General features: G+C 44.8%; 1 protein-coding gene across 2 annotated transcripts in view; it reads left to right on the top strand.

Annotated features, from left to right (window-relative positions):
- Positions 1 to 2,318: 2,318 nt before the first annotated feature.
- Positions 2,319 to 24,321, top strand: part of Ctss (cathepsin S) — a 28,456-nt gene continuing 6,453 nt past the window's right edge. The window contains 7 exon segments of one of the 2 annotated variants that reach the window (NM_017320.2): positions 2,319 to 2,443; positions 5,166 to 5,292; positions 12,501 to 12,623; positions 15,044 to 15,193; positions 18,596 to 18,826; positions 20,241 to 20,406; positions 23,159 to 23,261. In NM_017320.2, coding sequence (NP_059016.2) covers positions 2,418 to 2,443; positions 5,166 to 5,292; positions 12,501 to 12,623; positions 15,044 to 15,193; positions 18,596 to 18,826; positions 20,241 to 20,406; positions 23,159 to 23,261 — 926 coding nt within the window. In that variant the 5' untranslated portion in view covers positions 2,319 to 2,417. 2 annotated transcript variants of the gene reach the window in all.

Here is a 24,321-nt window from a genome sequence, read left to right on the forward strand (position 1 = left end):
CAGGGCATCTGACGCCCTCTTCTGGCCTCCGAGGACACCTGGACTCATGAACACCCACATAGAGACACCCACCCCTCACACATTATTAAAAGTAAAATAAATCTCTCAAAAAGAAATACGCAGTTTAAAATACGGTGGTCAGGTTAGATGTCATTATAGTCTGTGCTGGTGTTTCTTTCTTTATCCTATCTCTTTAAAAATATACACACGAGGGTCCACAAGATAGGTCAGCAGGCAAAGGCACTTGCCACCAAGCCTGACTTCAGTCCCGAGAACACACATGGTTATAGGAGAGGATCTTCAAATAGTCCTCTGACCTCCACATGCACACCATGACACAGGTACACACACACACACACACACACACACACATACGCACGTACACACGCACACACACACACACTAAATGTAAGAAAGGATAAACACTTGAAACATATTTATATGAAATATATTACATGTAATATCTAGGAATTATTTCAAAATAATCCGGGTAATGAGAGAGTAAATAAAACAAGTTACTGAAAATTGTTGAAACAGAGTAATAGTTTCATAGCAGTTCTTCATCTCACTTCTCCCTTGTTTTTTTTTTTTTTTTTGGTTCTTTTTTTCGGAGCTGGGGACCGAACCCAGGGCCTTGTGCTTCCTAGGCAAGCGCTCTACCACTGAGCTAAATCCCCAACCCCTGAGGACAAGTTTCTATGTAACCCTGGCTGGCCTGAGAATAGCAGGGAAGTAAAGGCTGGCCTTGAACTCCTGATCTTCATGCCTCTGCCTCTCTGAAACGCTGGGATTGTAGGTATGCCACGATATCTCTGACCATATTTCTACTTTTACATGTGTTTGCATCTTTTTAGATGAAAAAAGAATTTTTTGAGACAGGCTGTCCCAAAATGTACTTTGTACCCCAGGCTAACCTCAGTCAATCTGATCACAATCGTACTGGTGAGCCCCCACATACATGCTTTATTTGTTTTTATATTTACTTATTTTTACTTTATATGTATGTGTGAGTGCCTGAATGTATGTGCATACCTGGAGCCTGAGGAGACCGGAAGAGACTGTTGGATTCCCGAAACTTCAATTCCAGATGCTTGTAAGTCACCACGTGCATCCTGGGAAACAAACTTGGGGCCTCAACAAAAGCAGTCAGTGAGCCATCTCTTCATCTCCGCTTGTTTTTTTTAGCAGTCTCATGTGGCTTGGGTTGGCCTTGAACTCTTGATCTTCCTGCCTCCAATTCTGGAATTACAGCAATAGGCCTATACCTGGCCAGATTGAAATGTTCTGTTTCAACATTTTAAATTTTCAGTAGAAAACAGTAAGTATGAGCAAAGTGAAAAGGCCAGTGGAGAACTGCGAGAAGGCACCACCAGAGATCGCTAGCCAGGACACAATGAAAACGATCCCTGCAGATCGCCAAGAAAAGCAAGAAGTACACTCGGGAAATGAGCAAAATAATTGAAAATGCAATTCTCAGAAAACTCAATGGCCAAACGTGTGGGAGAGATGCCCATTTCCACTGGTGATGAATAAAGAGTCATATTTAAAAACTTACAGTTCATTTTACCCCAGCTGTGCCTACAAGACCACAGTGGCAGTTGGGTGTATATTCTGGTGTAGGTAAGTGTGTGTGTGCTTGTGGGATAACAGTGTGTGTGACTGTACATGTGTGCGTGTGTGTCTGCATGCATGTGTGTATAACTGTGTGATAACTGTGTTGTTGTATGTGTATAACTGTGTGAGATTAACTGTATGTGTGAGTGTGATAACTGTATGTGTGGAACTGTGTGTGAATGTGTGAGATAACTGTGTGTGTATAACTGTATGTTTGTGAGAGATAACTGTGTGGTAGAATTGTATATATAAGTGTATGTGTATAACTCTCTCTCTCTCTCTCTCTCTCTCTCTCTGTGTGTGTGTGTGTGTGTGTGCGCGCGTGTGTGTGTGCGCTTGTGTGTTGAAATACTTTGAACCAAAACAAAGGAAGCGCTGAGTGAGAGTAGACACGAGGTCATTCATGACAGGGTTTTCTAGGGAATCATGAAGGGAGCTGAGATTTGAGGAGCCTGATCCAAATATCTTTATAACTAAACATTCTATCTCAGAACCGATGTGAATAAAATGGACCACCAAAATGACACAGGGCTGGAGGAGAACTTTGTCCTGCTCTCCGCTGAGGTCATTCTATTGCCAGCCTCTGCCAGGGACTGCTCATTGTACCCACACGGCCCCACAGTGAGAAGGAGAGGCCTGGAGGCAACTGCTCTCTGAAGTCTTTAAATGAAACCGAAATGAAAGTTCACTTCCTCGTTGTGGATACTTCATGTGACAAGCTCCAATTTCTTTTTAGAGTCATTTCGACCAGCCTCCTGCTGCCTGGGACATCTTTAGAGTGAGCACCACACTTCACGGTGACCATGAGGACTCCTGCTCATGCCGCCATGTACGTACTGTCTGGTTTTTGTTTTGTTTTGTCCATATGTGGTCTTAAACATTCTCTATCTTTTCATCAGCCAGCTGCGGGCTTTTTAAATCTTTGCTTTCAGGAAGTAAGCTGAAAACAAAAATCATGTCACCCATTCACCTCTTGTTTTTCTGACTGGGAAGTGTCTGTTTGAGCGACTCCTGTTGACTTGAATCTCTACGATGAGGCTTAAACCTGGGTTTCTGTGAAGCATAAGTTGAAGGCTCACACGGTAAAAAGGTTCAGTTTCAGCCGGGCAGTGGTGGCTCACACCTTCAATCTCAGCCCTCGGGAGGCAGAGGCAAGCGGATCTCTGAGGTTTTGGCCAGCTACAGCCAGGGATACACAGAGAAACTCTGTCTAAAAAAACTAAAATAATAACAACAGTAACAACAACAGCAACCAATCAATCCAGTTTCAGGCGACTACTGAATTTCTGTTAAATATAGGAATGGAGTGGGCGTTAACTGTGCTTTTTAGAGACTGGGTCTCATATCTCTCTCTCTCTCTCTCTCTCTCTCTCTCTCTCTCTCTCTCTCTCTTTCTCTTTTTTCTTTTCTTTTTTTTTTCAGAGCTGGGGACTGAACCCAGGGCCTTGTGCTTGCTAGGCAAGCGCTCTACCACTGAGCTAAATCCCCAGCCCCCTGGGTCTCATCTCTTAACTCGGTATAAAGACCAGGCTGGCCTCTAACTTATGGTACTTCTTTCTGCCTTGCCTCTGTCTCCTGAGTGCCGGGATCAAAAGTGTGAGCCACTATACCTCACCAGGTTTTGCTATCCCCTTGAAACAGATATTTGATTTGTTGGGGGAAAATGTGAAAAAGAAAAATAACCCAAGCGTGTAAAAAATCTAAGAAGCAAGTTGACCTTTAGCTTTCTCTAAAGGTGAGGGAGTGTCTGTTTGTCTGTTTGACAGTGACACTTGAGCTGCTTGGTCGTTTGTATTAACTCTGGTGTTCATGTTCAGGCCAAGGACCTCACCCATACGAGGCAAGCATCATACCGTGGACTATATCCCCAGTCCTATTTATTGATTTGGAGATTTGATCTATCTGTGTTGCCTAAACAGGCCAGGAACTCACTCCCTTGTTGAGACAGTCTTCCTGCCTTGGCTTCTTAAGATGGGCCCATAGGTATCCACCACTGTACCTGGCTTATTTTTGAAATTAAATTTTGACTGATATGAGAAAAGAGAGCGATTATACATATTAATGAGGTTCTGTGTAGTGTTGCTGTACATACACTGTAGTGGTGACCCCTTAAGATAGACACATGTCCTCCTTAGGAGAGTTTCTTTAAGAAGGGAGGAAGGGAGAGGTGGCTCAGCAGTTAAGAGCACTGTCTGCTCTTGCAGAGGTCCTGAGTTCAATCCCCAACAACTGCACAGTGGCTCACAGTCATCTATAATGTGGTCTGATGCCCTCTTCTGACATGCAGATAGAGCACTCATATACATAAAATAAAAATAAATAAATAAGAAAAAAAAGAAAGAAAGAAGGGGAAAGGAGAATTCTCCTAAAGTAGATTCATTAGAAAATCCTAGAAAGTCCTTGATTTTAACTTTGCAACTATGTTTGGAAAAATTCTTTTTTTTTTTTTTTTTTGGTTCTTTTTTTTCGGAGCTGGGGACCGAACCCAGGGCCTTGCGCTTCCTAGGCAAGCGCTCTACCACTGAGCTAAATCCCCAACCCCTCTTTTTTTTTTTAAGTTTTTTGTGCATGGGTGTTTTGCCGACACCTGTGTATGTGCACTAAATGCATGCAGTGTCCATAGAAACCAGAAGAAGGCAACAGTTCTTCCTCAAACTAAAGCCATAGAAAGTTGGTTGTTGCACTATGAGGGCCAGGACTCAAACCCAGGTCTTCTGGAAGAGCAGCCTCTTAACCACTGAGCCATCTCTCCAGCCCCATTTGGAAATTTTTCTGAAGATGATATTATTATTATTATTATTATTATTATTATTGTTATTGTTGTTTTATTATTGTTGTTATTGTTATTGTTATTGTTGTTTTTATTATTATTATTATTATTATTATTATTATTATTATTATTATTATTATTTCAGACAGTATCTGTCTACATAGCCGTCCTGGAACCACCATGTAGACCAGGCTAGCCCATGAACTCTCAGAGATCCACCTGCTTTTGCCTCCTGAATTCTGAGATTAAAAGCATATGCTACTGCCCAGTTGAAGAGCCCTCCTTAAAGTATTAAAATTACTACTGTAGTATTTTGGACATAATTTCTTCTTTATCCTGAACATTCCAGGAAGTCACCTGTGTCACAAACTTACGGGACTATGTTCCTTTGACAGACGTTGTTCCTTTTTTTTTTTTTTTTTTTTTTTTTGGTTCTTTTTTTCGGAGCTGGGGACCGAACCCAGGGCCTTGCGCTTCCTAGGTAAGCACTCTACCACTGAGCTAAATCCCCAGCCCCAACGTTGTTCCTTTCTTTTGAGAAGACTTTTGATGACACATTGCAGCCATGGTGATGGTGCACACCTGAACCTGTAATCTTAGCACTTGTGATTTGGAATCAGGCAGACTGCTACAGGGTTGCCTGGGCTGTGTGACGAGTTCCGGGATAGCCTGGGCTGCAGAGCGACCTATCTTTATAAATAAAAACAAACAAAAGAGAACTATGCGATCAAAATACACACAGCTAACGGCTATGCTTCCTCTGTGCCCTTCTCTTAAGCAGACGGAGATGGCTGTTTTGGGTGCCCCTGGTGTGCTCTGTGACAATGGAGCAACTGCAGAGAGACCCTACCCTGGACCACCACTGGGATCTCTGGAAGAAAACGCATGAGAAGGAATACAAGGATCAGGTAGCTGGTTGTCCCCTGAGCAGTGAGCTTTTGCACAGCGCCCTGCTTTCCCCATCCCCAGACAACATTGAACAAGCAGTGTTCTCTAGGCTCACTGTGCACTTATTTTTGGCTAGATATTGCTTTGGGTAGAAACAGAGCACACTCCTGTTGCCATGGAGCTCTTGTGATGGTGTGAGAAACTGTACTCAGTCAGTAAACAGGCATAGGTCTGATGGTGACGGACCAGGAGAACATATAGAGCAAGGCCTGGATGAGTGGGGACCTGGACGACAGTGGTGATGCCTCCTACCAGGGGTGTGGTAGGAGGGCAAGGGAAAGCCCAGCCAATCAGGCAACATTAGAGCCGAGGACTGAGAGAAAGGGCAACAGACAAAAGGGGTGGAAGGGAGGGACAGTCCAGGGCCAGGGAACACGCACAGAACTCCCAGGAAAGACCACATTTGGCACATTTGAGGAACAGAAACCCTTGGCTATGAAGGTGGTATAGTGGGTAAAGTACTGGCTAGATTTGAGGAACTGAGCTCAGGCGTGTGCACCGTAGCGTGTCCTCCTAACTTGAGGTGGAGAAACCGCTGTGAGCAATACAGCCTGGAACAGGCAGGGCCAAACAAGAAACCCCGTTTCACAGTGTGGAAGGGGAAGATCTGAGACCTCCACATAAACACTGCTCACACCAGTAATTCACACGCTAATTCACATGTGTACACACACACACACACACACACACACACACACACACACACACACTGCACTGAGAGAGAGAGATAAAAATAGACATTTTAAAACGTTGTGTGGATGAGTGTGTTGCCTAGATGTGTCTGTGTACCATGTGTGCAGTACCTTTTAAGGACAGAAGAGGGAGTCAGATCCCGTGGAACTGGACTTACAGACAACTGAGCTGCCAGGTGGGTGCTGGGAATCAAACCTGGATCCTCTCTGTAAGAAGCAACCGGGGCTCTTACCTTCTGAGCTACTCCTGCAGCCCAGTGCCTTCTCCCCACTTATTCATTTTGTTATGTGTATTAGTGATTTGCCTGCCTGTATGTATTAGTATATGACACACTACATGCCTGCAGGTGTCAGGCCTCCAACCCCACACCTGAATGTCAGAAGAAAGCAGTGGGTCCCATAGAACTGAAGTCATGGCTACTTGTAAACTCACTACCATGTGGGTGCTGTGAACCAAACCTGGGTCCTCTGTAAGAGCAACAAGTGCTCTTAACCACTGGGTCAAATGCTCCAGCCCCCAGTTAAAAAAATACAATTTTGGGGCTGGGGATTTAGCTCAGTGGTAGAGCGCTTACCTAGGAAGCGCAAGGCCCTGGGTTCGGTCCCCAGCTCCGAAAAAAAGAACCAAAAAAAAAAAATACAATTTTATTTTATTTTTAAATATGTGTCTGTGCGTCTGTACATGCATGTGAGTACAGGGACCTGGTGGTCAGGCCCACAGCACGTGGTTGTCAGCTGACTGATTTGGGAGCTGGGACCAAACTTGGGTCCTCTGGTAGAGCAGCAAGTGATCTTAACTTGCGTAAGTAATATTTTTAAAACAGTACAGCCTCTGGCCCACAGAAGTGCTTCAAGATAGAATTTTGGTTTTTTGGTTGATTGGTTGTTTTTTGTTTTGTTTTCCGGACAGAGTTGCTTTACATAGCAGCCCTGGCTGTCCTGGAACTATCTCTGTAGACCAGGCTGGCCTCCGACTCACAGAGCTCCACCTGCCCAGCCCTGAATGCTCTTACTTCTCTTCTTTGACGCTGTGCTTAGGCTTTATTTCCGAGCACACTTGCTGCTCAATCTTGAAATGTTAACCATAACTCCAAACAAGTAGGTCCTGTAACTATATAATATTTTTTTCCAAATTAACACACGAATTGAAGTACACGGTGTTTACCATTGGTCCTAACAATCCGCTGTACAGCAGGCAGCTCTTGCCTGAGACTCACACCCTCCCATCCCCATCTGCCAATCGCTCTTCCTCCAGCCTCTGCCTACGTCTACAAGTGTGGCTTTTGTACTTTATTATTTTATCTATTAGTTGATTAATTAATTGGTCCTGAGGATGGAATCTGTGTGCTACACCCTGGGTGAATTAGATATTGGTAAAATATCAAGGAGACCCTGAGGCTAAGTGTCTTCTGTGCCTGGATCGTCCAACGGAACGTGCTATCTTGTTCACCTATCTTGTTACGTGTGACAGAAGCCCTCCTTTTAAAGGCTCACTAGCAGTAGGCTGTGTATCTGTACCATGTTTTTGTCTGTCCTTTTATCTAGGTAAGACTCATCAACTGGTTCTGTAGCGTCGTCACTGTGAATGGTGCTGCAGTAAACACAGGCGGGGGAATCTCTCCCATGTCTTGGTTTCGCTTTGTTTAGATGTATATCCAGAATGGGGTGGGGCTGCTAGACCACAGGGAGGTTTGTTTTCAGTTGATTGAAATATCTGTGTTACATTTACTTGTTTGTTTATGATTGAGAATTGTGTGTGCATGTGGGGTGTGTGTGCGTGTGCATGTGTGCATGTGTGCGTGTGTGTGTGTGTGTGTGTGTGTGTGCGTGTGTGTGACTACCACTAAGCCTATTCTTCCAGCCCTCTATGTTTTAAGTCTTCTTGTTTACTCATACGATTTATTTGTATATGTAGCGTGGAGTTTTGTCTACATGACTTTGCGTTCCTGGCTGATGCACGAACTCAGTCCAGGAGCTCTCTCGTATCCATGGGTGAAAGCCACATGAGTTTATTTTTAATACACTTTTTAGCTCAACAGCCAGGCACTTCCAAGCCTCCCACAGCCATCATGCCCTTACCTTCACCCCTAGCTCAACACCTCTAAATCTGCCTTCAGTTTAATTGCCCAGTCTGTGAAGCCCATTGGCCTAACTGCCCAAGATGCTTTTGGACAGCTTTCTCTTTCTGCCTACATTTTCCCCTGTAGTTCTGAGTCTTCCCTGTCCCCCTTGAGCCCCCCAACTCCCCACCCCCAATATCTTGATTCTTCTCTTCCTCTCTCCTCGCCCTCGGAACGGGCAAGTCCTGCCTCTTTCTTTCCACCCAACCATTAGCAACTGATATTTTTATTGATAGTTCAAAAAACAATTGGGGGCGACAACCTTCAGTGTCAATAACAGATTCCTGATCAAAGCATCAGAACCAGCCCCCTACATGTATTTATGGCATGTGTCAACGTATGTGTGTGCGTGAGTGTGCACATGTGGGAATCAGCAGAGGCCAGGAGAGAGCATTGCATCCCCTGCATCTGGAAGCAGCAGCCAGGACCCAGTGTCAGTTGGGAACTGAACTGGGGTCCTTTGCAAGAGCAGTAAGTGCTCTTAATTACTGAGTCATCTCTCAATCCCAGGTTGTTGTTCTTGTACTTTTAAAAAAAAGTGTGTGTGTGTGTGTGTGTGTGTGTGTGTGTGTGTGTGTGTGTGTGTGTGTGTTTGAGACAGAATCTCTACATAGCTCTAGTTGTCCTGGAACTCACGTGTAGGCCAGACTGGCCTTGAATTTACAGAGATCCCTCTGCCCTGCCTTCCTAGTGCTGGGATTGAAGGCGTACGCCACCACACCGGCAGTTTGTTTACATTTTTATTGGTTTATTTTCTGTGTATTTTCACACACACACACACACACACACACACACACACACACACACACACACACGGTGCTATAACTGGGGGAATGGGGGAATTCTTGCCTTCCACCACATGGGTTCCAGGTCATCATGCTTGGCTTCAGGTGCCTTTGCCCGCTGAACCATGTCACCTCCTGTTTTTATCTTCAGTCAATTGTGATTCTTTTGTGCCAGGTAAGGACCCGGTTTTATACTTCTGCATATAGATCAAGATTCCAACCCTAGTAGAGCGAGGAGGTTGTTCTTTCTATGTTTTTGGCATCTATGCTACAAATCAACTGGCCATAAATGCCTGTGTTTCTGGGTTCTCTGTTGTCGTGCACTCTCGGGCCTGTGTGCCTTGGCACTGTGGCCTGTGGTGCCTTTTGGGATGAGGTATGTGACGCCTACTCTTTTGTTTATATTGCTCAAGACGTGTTGGAAGTTCGAGGTGGCTGTAGCTCTGTGTAAACTTTCCAGGTTGTTCTGTGTTCGTGAAGAACTCTATTGGAATTTTGACAGGGATTACATTGAGTCTCTAGATTGTTTCTGAGTAGTCTGGCTGTTTCTCTAATCTAATTTTTCCAATCCTTGGATACAAGCGGTATCACCCTGAATTTCACCAAAGTTTTTATAGTTGCCTCTGCAGAACTGCACACTCTGTATCTATGGATTCCATAAGCTATGCACTGGAAATACTCCTTGTGGTGGGGCACGGTAGCACACACCTGAAATCCCAAGTACTCGGGAGGTAGAGACAGAAGAATCAAGAGTTCTAGACGATACTTAGCTATGTAGTGAGTTAGTGAGTTTGAGGCCAGTCTAGGGGGCATCAGAACCTGTCTCAAAGGGGGGGGGGCTGGCAGCACAGGTCATCAGGTGAAGGCACTTGCCACATGCCTGATGGCGTGAGCTGGATCACCAGATCTCATGGTGGAAAGAAAGAAACCGCCCCACAGAGTGATCCTCTGACTTCCACCCACGTGCTATAGACATGCCCACATGTACACACACACACACACGCACACACACACACATACACACACACGCATGCATGAATCACTAAGTGCTAAAGATTAAACAAAGCAAACACATCTAAGCCTAAACACAAGTAGAGGTTAAAAAATCACATCTGAGTGAATCTGTGTAAGGGTGGGTGTACGTGAGGGCCGGGATCTGAGAAGGTGAGGAGAGGGCATCGAATCCCCTGGCACTAGTGTTAGAGGTGTGTAGAGTTACATCACCAACATCAGTGCTGGAACAGAACGTAACAGAATGTGTGTCCACTTCAAGAGCAGTATGTGCTTTTAACCACTAAGCTCTCTCTCCCTCTCCAGCCTCATAGACTGGACTATTTTTTCCCTCAACATCCCCTACACAATACAACATAGCAACCATATTATATTATATAAATAATCTAACAGTTAATTGAAGTGTATGTATATTCATGCATGTAGGTGGGTAAATTATATAAAATACTTTGTTTTGTGATCTTTGGAGACAGGGCCTCACTGTGTATCTTCTATTTTTACTTACACATGTGAGTGTTTTGACTGCATGTATGGCTCTGTACAGTGTGCATGCGGTGCCCTCAGAGGTCAGAAGAGGGCATTGGATCCCCTGGAACTGGAGTTACCAATGGTTGTGAGCTGCCATGTGGGTGCTGGGAATTGAGCCTGGATCCCCTGGAAGAGCAGCCAGTGCTCCTCACCACTGAGCCTCTCTCCAGCCCCCTCAGTCTGTATCTTCAGCTGGTGTGGCACTCACCGTGAAGTCCAGGATGACTGAACTCCCAGACACCTCCCTGCTTCACCCCCTGAGTGTGTGCCATTGTATTCAGCTTATGCCACTTGAGCCTTGAGCATCCAGGGCTCAAGGGAAGCCCGGAGCCTAATCCCTCACGGTTTCCTCAGACATCGCCCTTAGCCCTCACTTCCTTTCAGGTATTTTCTATGCGTGGGTGTGGGTATTGTGGACATAAAGCTAGGTTCTCCTACTTCAGAGCAAGCACTTAGTGACTGAGCCATCTTCCCAGCTCAGGAACACGACGTTTAACAAGTGTCCTACCTTAATAACTGATCTCCAAGTTAACTTACTCTTTTTCCATCCCTTCGGGCTATTTAGACTCACTCTCTCTTGTCCTTCTTTTCTCCTCTAGGGTTTGAAATTCGTTCACTATGTGCCTATTCTATCTTAAACATGAGACCCTGTCTCAAAAAAAAATCAAAATGAAAGTCAGAAGTATAATAATTACATTACGACTTGCAGTAGTGGTGCAGTAGGGCTAGTTTTATGTCAAGTTGACATAAGCTACAGTCATTGGGGAGGAGTGAGCCTCAACTGAGAAAATGCCTCCATAAAATAGGCTGCGGTCAAGCCCCATAGTGCATTTTCTTTTTTTTTTTTTTTTTTTTTTTTTTGGTTCTTTTTTTCCGGAGCTGGGGACCGAACCCAGGGCCTTGCGCTTCCTAGGTAAGCGCTCTACCACTGAGCTAAATCCCCAGCCCCCATAGTGCATTTTCTTAATTAGTGATTGATGGGGAGGGCCCAGTGCATTCTGGGTGGTGCCATCCCTGGACTGTAGTTCTGGGTTCTATAAGAACAAGCCATGAGGAGCAAGCCAGTAAGCAGCACCCCTCCATGGCCTCTGCATCAGTTCCTGCCACCACGTTCCTGCCCTGCTTGAGTTCCTGTCCTGATTTTCCCTTCAGTGATGAACAGTGATGTGGAAACTCAAACCAAATAACCCCTTTCCTTCCCATGTTGTTTTGGTCATGGTGTTTCATCATAGAAATAGATTCCCTTAATGAGGACAAATGATTATCAGAAGAAAATGAAAAAAACAAAAAACCAAAAAACCCCAACCTCAAATAGACAGAGAAGCAGAAATTTATAGTTGACTGAGTGGGTTTTCAGGAATGAGAAAGAATCTTATGAATATTTACATAGTTAGGTGTGAGGAGCATGCAGGAGCTGAGGCAGGGGGATGGCTGTGAGTTTGAGGCCAGCCTGAGCTTCAGTATGAGTTATTAGGACAGCCAAGGCTACATAACAAGGCTATGTCTTTGAAAGAAAGAAGGAAAGAAAGATCTAGAAAGATTAGAGCTTATTGCCTGTAAGGGACCTGCATCAAACGCAAACTTCTAAGTTTGGAGTTTTAAGAATCAATGTTACAACAAATAAAAAAGGAAAATAGAAGGAAATTCACTGTCTGTATAATATATTAATAAGTATCTAAAAATTAAAAGCAAGAATTCGAATTAAAATGTGATTTTAGCAGTTGTTGTAGATGTATTCATTTGTCTATGTTTTTAGACAGATCCACATTTAGTAGAATACTGTTTGGGGCACTAGAGAGACAGCTCAGCAGTTGAGAGCACCTACTGCTCTCACAGAAGACTCAGGTTTGCTTGGCGCAGGGTGGGTGGCCCATAAACTATCTGAAACTCTAGCTCCATAGGGTCTGATGTCCTCTTCTGACCTCTGTGCAAACCTACCCACATGCTCACACATACACACATACACACGGTGGGGATGGGTATTAAAATCAATAAAATAAGTTCACTTGCATTCATTTTCCTTCTGTTTCAGAATGAAGAAGACGTACGACGTCTCATCTGGGAAAAGAATCTCAAGTTTATAATGCTTCACAATCTGGAACATTCTATGGGAATGCATTCATACAGTGTGGGCATGAACCACATGGGAGACATGGTAGGTAAAACACAAGCAATCCTTATCTCATGAGTGGGCAAGTGCCAGGCTGTGCACAGCACTGTCCTCAGGGATCTGTGGAGCTCTGGCCTGGCCTGAGTGGCCAAAGAGGTGCAGCTCTCCAAGGGGAACCTGGAGCAAGGCGGGTTGCCGGGCCTCTTCCACAGCCACCGCTGTCCTGGAGTTGGTATCAGCAGGCAGATAGGGGCCAAGGTCCAGCCATGGAGCAGGAAGTGGCTGTGGCAGGCTCAAGCACCCAGCTGGTTGGGCCAGGTCCAGGTCCTGATGAAAGCCTCAGGAGAGAATCCTCTTCCCTGAAGTGTCGTTACTTCTGGAATTGACAGGCGCTCTGAGACGATCATTGGTGAAATGGTTCGTGTGCACTTTAACCTCATGGGTAGGACCTTATAGACATTTTGGAGTGTGCTGGGATCTAAAGGCAGATGCTTTCCATTGGCTTGGTCTGAGATGTTAGGGATGCCCCATTTGCATGTAGGACTCAAGGTGCTATCCCTATGTGACTGATTGTCACAGTACTCTCAATGGAGCGTCGTGCGTTCCATGACAGGAACCTGGTCAGGAGCAGATTTAAATGCCTACCATTTTCAGTTAAGAGATTTGCCAGGGTTCAGCTCAGCCTTACCAGGTTTTCTGTCCCATGGCACAGTCTGCTGCCCCATAGGCAAGTATAATTTTTGTGTGGTCAAAAGTAATTTTAAGGTACACTTGGATATCAACAACCAAACCAAAAGAAACTGTGTAGCCAGGACTGGAATATGGGTCAGGGGCAGGGTATCATTCTCCTCTCTCACTGGGAGCGTATAGGACCTTGGTGCCGTGGTCTCTCTTTTGTATGCTGCCTATGAATACTGAATGGTCTCTGCCAGTTGCATCCCCGGCCCTCTTCATTGGTCTACACAACCAAAAAATGTATAATGCAGCCAAAGTTAAGAATCACATTACTTTAAAAATAAAGACAAAATCCAGGCATGGGGAAATGCTCAGGCCTGCTAACCAGGAGAGCAGGGTATCCTGGCAGCCAGTGTAGATCAAACTGACACAGATACCCATGCACGCGCGCGTGCGCGCACGTGCACACACACACACACACACACACACACACACACACAGGCAAAAGATAAAAAATAATAAGGAGGAAGGGAGGACTTGGGGATTTAGCTCAGTGGTAGAGCGCTTGCCTAGGAAGCGCAAGGCCCTGAGTTTGATCCCCAGCTCTGAAAAAAAGAACCAATAATAATAATAATAATAATAATAATAATAATAATAATAATAATAAGAAGAAGAAGAAGAAGAAGAAGAAGAAGAAGAAGAAGAAGAAGAAGGAAAAATACTTCTACTGGGTTTGGAAAGGGAACATCCTTGGAAACCATTTTCTATTCAAATGTAGCTGTATCCTTGTAGTTCTCGGAGGGAAAGCAGCTTGCCTTGCTTTATACATTGCTTTGCAAGAATCTACCTTTCGGTCAATCAAAAGTCTGTAACTTCTAGTTTTTACCATGTTCTATTCTCCTTCCCGCTGCTTAAACTATGTTGATCATGGAAAGTGCAAAATTAAAGAGACACAGAGCTCACCTCAGTCAGTACCCACAGTCACCTCAGACAGCTCCCACCACACAGTCACCTCAGATAGCTCCCACAGACAGTCACGTCAGTCAGCACCCACAGTCACCTCAGATAGCTCCCACAGACAGTCACGTCAGTCAGCACCCACAGTCACCTCAGATAGCTCCCACAGACAGTCACCTCAGTCAGTACCCACAGTCACCTCAGTCAGCACCCACAGTCACCTCAGACAGCTCCCACAGTCACCTCAGACAGCTCCCACAGTCACCTCAGACAGCTCCCACAGTCACCTCAGACAGCTCCCACAGTCACCTCTGATAGCTCCCACTGTCACCTCAGTCAGCACCCACAGTCACCTCAGATAACTACCACAGACAGTTCACCTCCCAGTCAAGTTATAATTACTTGGGTGCTACTACTATTAATTTTTCTTAGTTTTAAAATATATTCCCATTTGTAATTCTTAGGAAGAAAGAGAAAAAGAAAGAGAGAAAGAAAGAAAGAAAGAAAGAAAGAGAGAGAGAGAAAGAAAGAGAGAAAGAATAGAAAGATAGATGGGAGTCAACCAGCAAAAAGCTTACCAGGTAAAGGTACTTACTGCCAGGCCTGACAGCCTGAGTTCAATCCCTGGGACCCAGATAATAGAAGGAGTGAACTGATTCCTGCAAGATGTTCCTTGACTTCCACATGGGAGCCATGGTACACCAGCTGCCACAAACACATGCACAAGGGGGGGAAGGGAGGGAGGGAGGGAGGGAGGGAGGGAAGAGAGAGGGAGGAGAGGAGAAGGAAAAATTAAAGGTTCTAAGTGAGAGTGATGTTAACTTGCTTTTTAGACACCTGAAGAAGTCATAGGTTATATGGGCTCTCTGAGAATTCCCAGGCACTGGAATAGAAGTGGCACTCTCAAGTCAAGCTCTAATCAGACATTGCCCGACTCTGTGGACTGGCGAGAAAAGGGCTGCGTCACTAATGTGAAATACCAGGTTAGTGTCACCAGCCCAGCCTCTGCCTGTGGCTGAGTGCTCTCTTCCTGTCTCGCTGCACACTCTGGCAGTGAGTCTCACTGTCTTCTTGTCACTCCCTGGCTTCTTCGTTATTCTCATCTGCCCAACTACATCCTAAGGGTTTTGTTGTTGTTTGTTTTCATTTAGTTTTATTTATGACGTATTTCAGCTTATAGACTTAGCCCAGACTGGTCTCAAACTCACAACGAAACTAAACTAAGTTCCCCTCATACTTTGGATCTTGGCCTCTTAGCTTGCAAAATCTCTCTCTCTCTCTCTCTCTCTCTCTCTCTCTCTCTCTCTCTCTCTCTCTCTCTCTCTCTCTCTCTCTCTCTCTCTCTCTCTCTCTCTCTCTCTCTCCAAGACAGGGTTTCTCTGTGTAACCTGAAACACACTCTGTAGACCAGGCTGGCCTGATCTATGGTCTGCCTACCTGTGGCTCCCCCAAGTGTTGGGATTAAAGTGTATGCTGCAGCCATGCTGGCTGAGAGCACTTGCTGCTCTTCCAGAAGACCTAAGTTTGGTTCCAGCACCCATAACTAGAAACCCACACAGCCTGTAACTCCAGCTTCAGGGGATCCAACACCATCTTCTGGCCACTGTGGTTGCCTACACGTGCATGCACACATACATATACATAAATAAACAATAATAACACAAATCTTTCTTTTTAAAGCATCTATGACAGTAATGTCTGAAAATGGTTATCCTATGGCTAAAGCTTTTTGTATCAGGTATCATTCTGAGACAGCAACACTGGAGTTTGTGGATTCTTGTCACGAATGTCAATGAGCACAAACAGTAACTAAACTTTTAGATTTATTTATTTTATGTTTACAAGTGTTTTGGCTGTGTGTGTGTATATGTGTGTATATGTGTGTGTATGTGTGTGTGTATGTGTGTGTATGTGTGTGTATGTGTGTTTGTGTGTGTATGTGTGTGTTTGTATGTGTGTGTATGTGTGTATGTGTGTGTATGTGTGTATGTGTGTGTATGTGTGTGTTTGTGTGTGTGTATGTGTGTGTATGTGTGTGTATGTGTGTATGTGTGTATGTGTGTGTTTGTGTGTGTGTATGTGTGTGTATGTGTGTATGTGTGTGTATGTGTGTGTATGTGTGTGTATGTGTGTATGTGTGTATGTGTGTGTATGTGTGTGTATGTGTGTATGTGTGTATGTGTGTGTACGTGTGTATGTGTGTGTATGTGTGTATGTGTGTTTGTGTGTTTGTGTGTGTATGTGTGTGTATGTGTGTATGTGTGTGTATGTGTGTACGTGTGTGTATGTGTGTATGTGTGTATGTGTGTATGTGTGTATGTGTTTGTGTGTGTATGTGTGTGTATGTGTGTATGTGTGTGTATGTGTGTGTATGTGTGTGTATGTGTGTGTATGTGTGTATGTGTGTGTGTGTGTGTATGTGTGTATGTGTGTGTATGTGTGTGTATGTGTGTGTATGTGTATGTGTGTATGTGTGTATGTGTGTGTATGTGTGTATGTGTGTGTATGTGTGTATGTGTATATGTGTGTGTATGTGTGTATGTGTGTATGTGTGTATGTGTGTGTATGTGTGTATGTGTGTGTTTGTGTGTGTTTGTGTGTGTGTATGTGTGTGTATGTGTGTATGTGTGTATGTGTGTATGTGTGTATGTGTGTATGTGTGTATGTGTGTGTGTATGTGTGTATGTGTGTGTTTGTGTGTGTTTGTGTGTGTGTATGTGTGTATGTGTGTGTATGTGTGTATGTGTGTGTATGTGTGTGTATGTGTGTGTATGTGTGTATGTGTGTTTGTGTGTGTATGTGTGTGTATGTGTGTATGTGTGTGTATGTGTGTATGTGTGTGTATGTGTGTGTATGTGTGTATGTGTGTGTTTGTGTGTGTTTGTGTGTGTATGTGTGTGTGTATGTGTGTGTGTGGTGTGTGTGTGTATGTGTGTGTGTATGTGTGTGTGTGTGTGTGTGTGTGTGTGTTTGCTAGCTTGCACCACATGCTTGCAATAACTGCAGAAATCAGAAGAGGGCATCAGATCCCTAGAGCTGGGGTTACAGAAGGTTGTGAGCCACTATGTGGATACTGGACGCCAAAACTTGGTCCTCTGCAAGAGCAGCAAGTACTCTGAGCCCTCTCCAGCCACAGGAATGGAATCTTTAAGCTGCATTTTATTCTGAGAGATGGTGACTAGAGAAGACACTGGATGAACATTCTAGAAATCTGCCTTACATCTCATCTCCCTAGGCATCAGGCTTCATAAGGAGTGGAAATGAAGGACGTCAATCACTGACGAGCCTCTAGTCAAGTGGTGTGGCTTGTCTATGGCACTTGATGATGAGCCTCCAGACTGTATCTCCTTATTGCTTTTCAGGTAGCTGGTTCGCCTGTTTTCCAGGCCACCGAGCCTGTGTCACCTGGGATTTATAGCATTGACTCTGAACAGTGTCCTGCCCAGTGCCCATTCACAGTGTGTCCTGGTGTATTGTTTGCAATCGGTATGCGCATGTGCCTTTCTTCGATGTGAGGTGCAATGTGCCCTTAGAACACAGTATATGAAAATGCCTCTCTCTGTCCCTCCTGAATGGCTCAATTGGCCCTGAGTTATTTTGTCTCTCAAAAATCACTTTCTTGTTGAATGGAAAGAAAGAAAGAAAGAAAGAAAGAAAGAAAGAAAGAAAGAAAGAAAGAAAGAAAGAAAGAAAGAGAGAAAGAGAGAAAGAAAGAGAGAAGGAAAGAGAGAAAGAAAGAGAGAGAGAGAAAGAACGTGAGTGTTCCTAAGTATGGCATTGACTTTGACCGCGGAGGGTTACTGTAGACAAAAGGGAGAGCGTAGCCTGAGGCAGGGACATCTAGGAGAGTCCAGAGTGAACAGGGCCATGAGCCGTCCGGTGTGAGGATCGGAGAGAGCTAGGACAGTAAGAGACTGAAGAAAAGGGCCAAGTAACCAAAATGGCTGGTTATATAGAGGAGCAAGGGCAAATAGGGGAAGGGCAACCCAGTGCGTGGGCTGGGGGAAGTTTAGGGCAGGGCCAGGTTATGTGAACCATACCCTGTAATGGGTAGGGACTAAGGGATGCTGGAAGAATCTAGTGGCCAGGTCCACTTTGGTAAGTTAAATAGGCACCTCAGGGTTTGGGTCCTAACTAACCCTTATGGCATCTGTCTTCCTTTTAGGGGAAAGATGGTTTGAGACTTTGCGCATGTTCAGTGTCCACTATCAGTGCTCTCAAAATGCCTGCTGTGACCTGACATTCTCCCCACCAGGGCAGGTCCTTGCCTGGAGACTCTGAAAGAAGGAGGCCTCAGTGCAGCGGGGAGCCCTTCCTGGCCAAGCCGGAGCTGTCTTCTGCACCGCAGGAGCCATACGGATTCCACACCGATTCTTCTGTTTCAGGGCTCTTGTGGTTCCTGCTGGGCTTTCAGCGCCGTGGGGGCCCTTGAAGGGCAGCTGAAGCTGAAAACGGGGAAGCTGGTGTCTCTCAGTGCTCAGAACCTGGTGGATTGCTCAACCGAAGAAAAGTACGGGAATAAAGGCTGCGGGGGTGGCTTCATGACCGAAGCTTTCCAGTACATCATCGATAACGGAGGCATCGACTCAGAAGCTTCCTATCCCTACAAAGCCATGGTGCGTCACGTTTGTCCCCTATGACTTAGTTCCTCACCACTGCTGCACTGGCACCAACAAAGCACTGCGGGGACCCCTTCTAGAGCCCCACCTGCAGCTCCTCCGTGTCAAGAATTCTCTTTGAAATGCAGTGACCTTCTTAATCTACCCTGGGGTTTTGGGTTGTCCTTGTTTGTTACAGAGTCTCATGATGTAGTCCGGGCTGGTCTCGAACTCACTAACTACACAGCTGGGGAGGCTTTGAAGTCCTGTTGCCGTACCTTCCAAATGTTGAATTATAGGGTTTGCTGCCACTCCCTATACAGAAAATATTTTCAAACAAGCAAGTGTCATTCATATTTAAATACAGGCTTGATGAAACCATGGTAACAATGCCTTCTGTGTATTATCTGATATTTGGTTTTTCAGTCCTGCAACCCTCAATGTCCAGAGATATTTTCAGGTCATCAGCTAGCTCACTCTTCCACTTAAAGGATCAATGATAGTATCCCATTTACCACAAGATTTCTTCTTTTCTTTTTCTTTTTTTTAACCAATTCTGTTAAGTAACATAAGCAAAAAAAAAAAAAAAAAAAAAAAAAAAGTATCACTACTGACAAGATGGCTCGTTAGGTAAAGGACTTGTGGTCAAGCTTGATGAACTGAGTTTACTCACGGATCCCAGGGAGGGTACCTGTAAGTCATCCTCAGACCTCCACACTCATATCAATAAACGCAATAAACTCACACTTTAAATAATTATCACTCGAAAACAACCTACCTTTTTTTTTTTTCTTTTTTCTTTTTGTTTTTTGGAGCTGGGGACTGAACCCAGGGCCTTGTGCTTGCTAGGCAAGCACTCTACCACTGAGCTAAATCCCCAATCCCGAAAACAACCTACCTTAAGCAGTCTTCCTTCGGTTTATTCCTTTCAGCTTCTTTTCCCATTACAGTGTTTAGAAGAAACACAGTTACATATTCAGCAAACATACATCTGGAGCTCCTGAGTTTTGTTTGTCTTATCTTCTGCTTTTGAGACTCGGCCGCCCTATTTAACTGTGGGTGTTCTGGAACTCACTATGTAGAGCAGACTGGCCTTGAACTCTCAGAGAATCACCTGCCTCTGCCTCCCTGGTGCTGTCCCTTGAGTTTTGTTTGTTTTGTGCTGTCTCACAGCTCCTGCTGGCCCAGGGCTTGGATTATAAACCCAGACTACCAAGTCCAGCTTGAGTCAGTGTTTACAAACAGAAAAACTCAGAACAAAAGAAGAAAGACTGGTGGGGACAGAGGGTCAGAGGGCGGGGCGGGGTGGGAGGATCATAGTCAAAGTCCGTTGAAAGGGGTGAAGTGGGGAGGGGGTGACGTGTCAGGTGTGGGGGGATATCATATCGAAATCCAGGAAGTTGAAGTAGGCTTTATGGTTGGTTTTTTGTAGGATGAAAAGTGTCACTATGACCCAAAAAATCGAGCTGCCACGTGTTCAAGGTACATTGAGCTCCCCTTCGGCGATGAAGAAGCTCTGAAAGAAGCAGTGGCCACTAAAGGGCCTGTCTCTGTGTGCATCGACGCCAGCCATTCCTCCTTCTTCCTCTACCAAAGTGGTAAATATGAGGCACCAGCCTCTGATTTGCTTCCCTTAACACAGACTGAGCAGCTGGTACCCTGTTCTAACTGGCGGATCCTACTGGTTAAGACTTATTGGCACTGCTACACTAGGTTTCTTGTGTATCTATCTCATTTAATCCACTCGGTAACTCTAATTTACACCTGAATCCTCCGTGAAAAAGTTAATCTGCTTTAAGTCTAGAGAGGTGCCTCAGTGGTTAAGAATATTTGTTGTTGCAAAGGACGCAGGCTGGAGTCCCAGCTCCCACACAGAGGCTCACCACCTCCTCGGGCACCAGGCAGGCTTCTGGTGCACAGCCAAGCAAAACACTGCCACACATAAAATAAAAAAAATAAATCTAAAGCCATAATTAAAGAAAAAAGTTAACCAGCCTAAGTCACTCAGGCTGAAGTGGGGAGCGAGGGTTAAAACCCTGAGATTGAAAACCATGGGGCCAGCTACATAATTCACACAGGAGAGGTGAGTTGCTGCTGCTGTGTGCGGTGGTCCTGTCTATAATCCTCGAATTCTGGAGGCAGGGGGTGGGGGTGGGCTGGAGGGAGAGGGGATGAGAAAGTTGATGCCTGCCTAGACTACTCTATCAAAAAGCCAAAACAAACAAACAGGAAAAAAAAAGTCAGGTTTTTTGTTTGTTTGTTTTAAATCCACGAAGAGTGCAGTATATAAACTAAAAATCAAGAAAACGATTCCACTTCCAACTGTGGGGAGGGGCTAATAATACATTTATCCATCGAGCAGAAAAGACCTGTAGAGAGACTCAAGACGCACTGAGGGGAAGGACTTAGCTTTATCTGCTGCTTACAGAACGAAGAGTCAAATATCAATGAGAGTCTACAAAACTAGGCTAATCTAAAGACTGCATGAAACCATGGAAACCCTCAATAGCCGAAGCCATTTTAACAAAATGAGCAAAGCCAGAGACATCACAATATACAACCTGAGAGTACATTCCTGGGTTACAGCAGCCAAACAGCCTGGTGTCAGCATAGAAACAGATCAGCAAAACAGAATGGCAAGATCTTGTATCAAGAACACAGCCAGGGGCTGGAGAGATGGCTCAGTGGTTAAGAGCACTGACTGCTCTTCCAGGGTCCTGAGTTCAATTCCCAGCAACCACATGGTGGCTCACAACCATCTGTAATGGGATCTGATGCCCTGATCTGGTGTGTCTGAAGACAGAGACAGTGCACTTATATATAAAATAAATAAGTAAATCTTGAAGAGAAGATGACAGTGCAATCAGGCCTGTTGGCACATGTTTGCAATTCTTGCACTTGAGAGGCAGAGGCAGGAGGATTATCTCAAGTTTGAAGCCAGCCTGGCTGTCCTTGTTAGGTTAAAACACAGACCAAAAATGATTTGGGAAGAAATGTTTACTTACAGTCCATCTTCAAGGGAAGCCAATGGGTAAGTGACACTGAGACCAGGAAGAATGCTGTTTATTGGCTTGCTCCCTTTGATTTCTTCTTTCACCCAGGACCACCCACCCCAGGATGGCACCTACTCCCACATAAATTATTAATCAAGAAAATGCCCTGCAGGCCAATCTGATGGAGGCCTTTTTTCAATTGAAGCTCCTTTTCCCAAATAATCTAGCTGGTGTCAATCAACCAAAAGCTCACCAGGCCATTGAGTATATAGCGTGTAAATTCCCGACCATCCAGGGCTACCTAGCAAGACCAAGTCTCAAATAAACATAAACTAAATGCTGGTGACACAGGAACCTTTACATGCTGATTGTAAGAATATCAATTAGTGGGGTTGGGGATTTAGCTCAGTGGTAGAGCGCTTGCCTAGGAAGCGCAAGGCCCTGGGTTCGGTCCCCAGCTCCGAAAAATAGAACCAAAAAAAAAAAAAAAAAAAGAATATCAATTAGTACTGCCTTTAAGGAAAATGTTATAGAAACCCCCCCCAAAAAAAGTAAAAAATAGAACTACCATTTGACCCAGCAACTCCACTACCAGGAATATATCCCAGAGAAATGAAACCAATGTACTGAAAAGACATCTCTCAAGTTCATTGCAGAATAATTTCCACAACCTAAGTGACTATCAACTTCTGAGTGGATAAAGAAAAGGAGACCCATATACAACAAAGAACACCCTTTGGCTTTAAATAAAAAGGAATGGGGCTGTGGCTCAGGTAGTGAAATGTTTGCCCACTATACATGAAGCCCTGGGTTCAATCCCCAGCACACGGTAGTACAAACCTGTCATCTCCACTCTTGGGAAGCAGAGGCAGGAGGATCAGAAGCTCAAGGTCATCTTTGACAACATATCAAGTTTGGGTCCAGCCTATGTGTGAGACCTTGTCCTGGGACACCATAAGGGAGGGCACTTAACACTTCTTTAAGGTTGACACTTAAAACCGTACATGCATGCATCTTGCGAAGCTCAGTAACACGGTCCTCCAGTGCTCACTAAATGCAGAGTTCTGTATTACGTACAGCAGAAAGTTACAATATGACTGAGGAGCATTTAATTTACAAAAGGCTCAAAGTGGACAAAACAATTTATGAATTCATACAAAGAAATGCAGCCAACTGTACATAAATTAAGAGAATTAGAAAGCGTGAATAGGTATAATAAATGTCTGAGGGGTCTCTGGGTCAGCCTTACCCTTGTCAAGGGAAGCAGACGGAGTCTCTAAGTCACCTTGTCATATTGTCAAGTGTGTTTTGCTAGACTATAGCACTTGCCTCTTCCCCGTCTGTGTTTGACTCTCAGGTGTCTATGATGACCCCTCCTGTACCGAGAATGTGAATCATGGTGTTCTCGTGGTTGGCTATGGGACTCTTGATGGGAAAGACTACTGGCTTGTGAAAAACAGGTAATGCATTAACACATCAGTGTTGGTTTTATTGTCAGGACTGGAGGGCACATCAGCAAATATACTCTTGCTGTTAGGATGCCGGTCACCATAGCAACAAGGATGCGCATTTGTAGCTTCTTACAAAACCCTGTGGGAAGTTACTCACTGGCCCACCATGATGGTTTGGATGGGAATGGCCCTCATGGGCTCATAGATTTGAATGCTTAGTCATCAGGGAGTGGCTCTATTTAAGGAAGTTTTTTGTTTTTTTTTTTTTTGTTTTTGTTTTTTTTTTTTTTTTGGTTCTTTTTTTTCCGGAGCTGGGGACCGAACCCAGGGCCTTGCGCTTCCTAGGCAAGCGCTCTACCACTGAGCTAAATCCCCAACCCGGAAGATTAAAATGATTAGCTAGGCCAAGGCCAATCCCTGTCCCCTTCCCTCGACACTTGCAGATGAGGATGTAGCTCTCAGCTATTGCTCCAGCCCCATGCTTGCCGCCATGCTGATAATGGACTGACTCTGAACTGTAAGCCAACCCCAGTTAAACGTTCTCCTTTATAAGAGTTGCTGTGATACTCATGGTGCCTCTTCACAGCGATAGGACAGTGACTAAGACACCCATCTTCACCTTTGTTTTCACGATCTGTCTTCTATAATAATTTTCTTATTTTATTTTATTTCATATCATTAATGTTTTGAAAGAGGGTCTTGCTATTACTCCTAGCTGGCCCAGAACTCACTATGTGTTCCAGGCAGGCCTTGAACTTACAGCCATCCTTTGTCTCTGCCTCCTAAGTGTTGGAATTACACATGTACACTGCCATTTCTCTCTTTGCTTTTCTCACCATTCCTTGCCTGCTCCTTGTATGCTCTGTAGAGCGTTCATGGTGGTAAGTTTCATTGGACAGTGTTAGGGCTTAAGCCCAGGGCCATGCACATGCTCCTTAAGCTCTTCCTCTGAACCACATCCACAGCCCTTTCAGCCCCTCTTAGGAACACTGTTCCTGTAGCTAGACCTTGAATGTTGGTATTCCCTACTGCCCAGAGAACCCAAATGATTATATATCATTCTAGTCAT

The sequence above is a fragment of the Rattus norvegicus genome, chromosome 2, assembly GCF_021556685.1.
Source record: "Rattus norvegicus strain SHRSP/BbbUtx chromosome 2, alternate assembly SHRSP_T2T, whole genome shotgun sequence".
Lineage (NCBI taxonomy): Eukaryota > Metazoa > Chordata > Mammalia > Rodentia > Muridae > Rattus > Rattus norvegicus.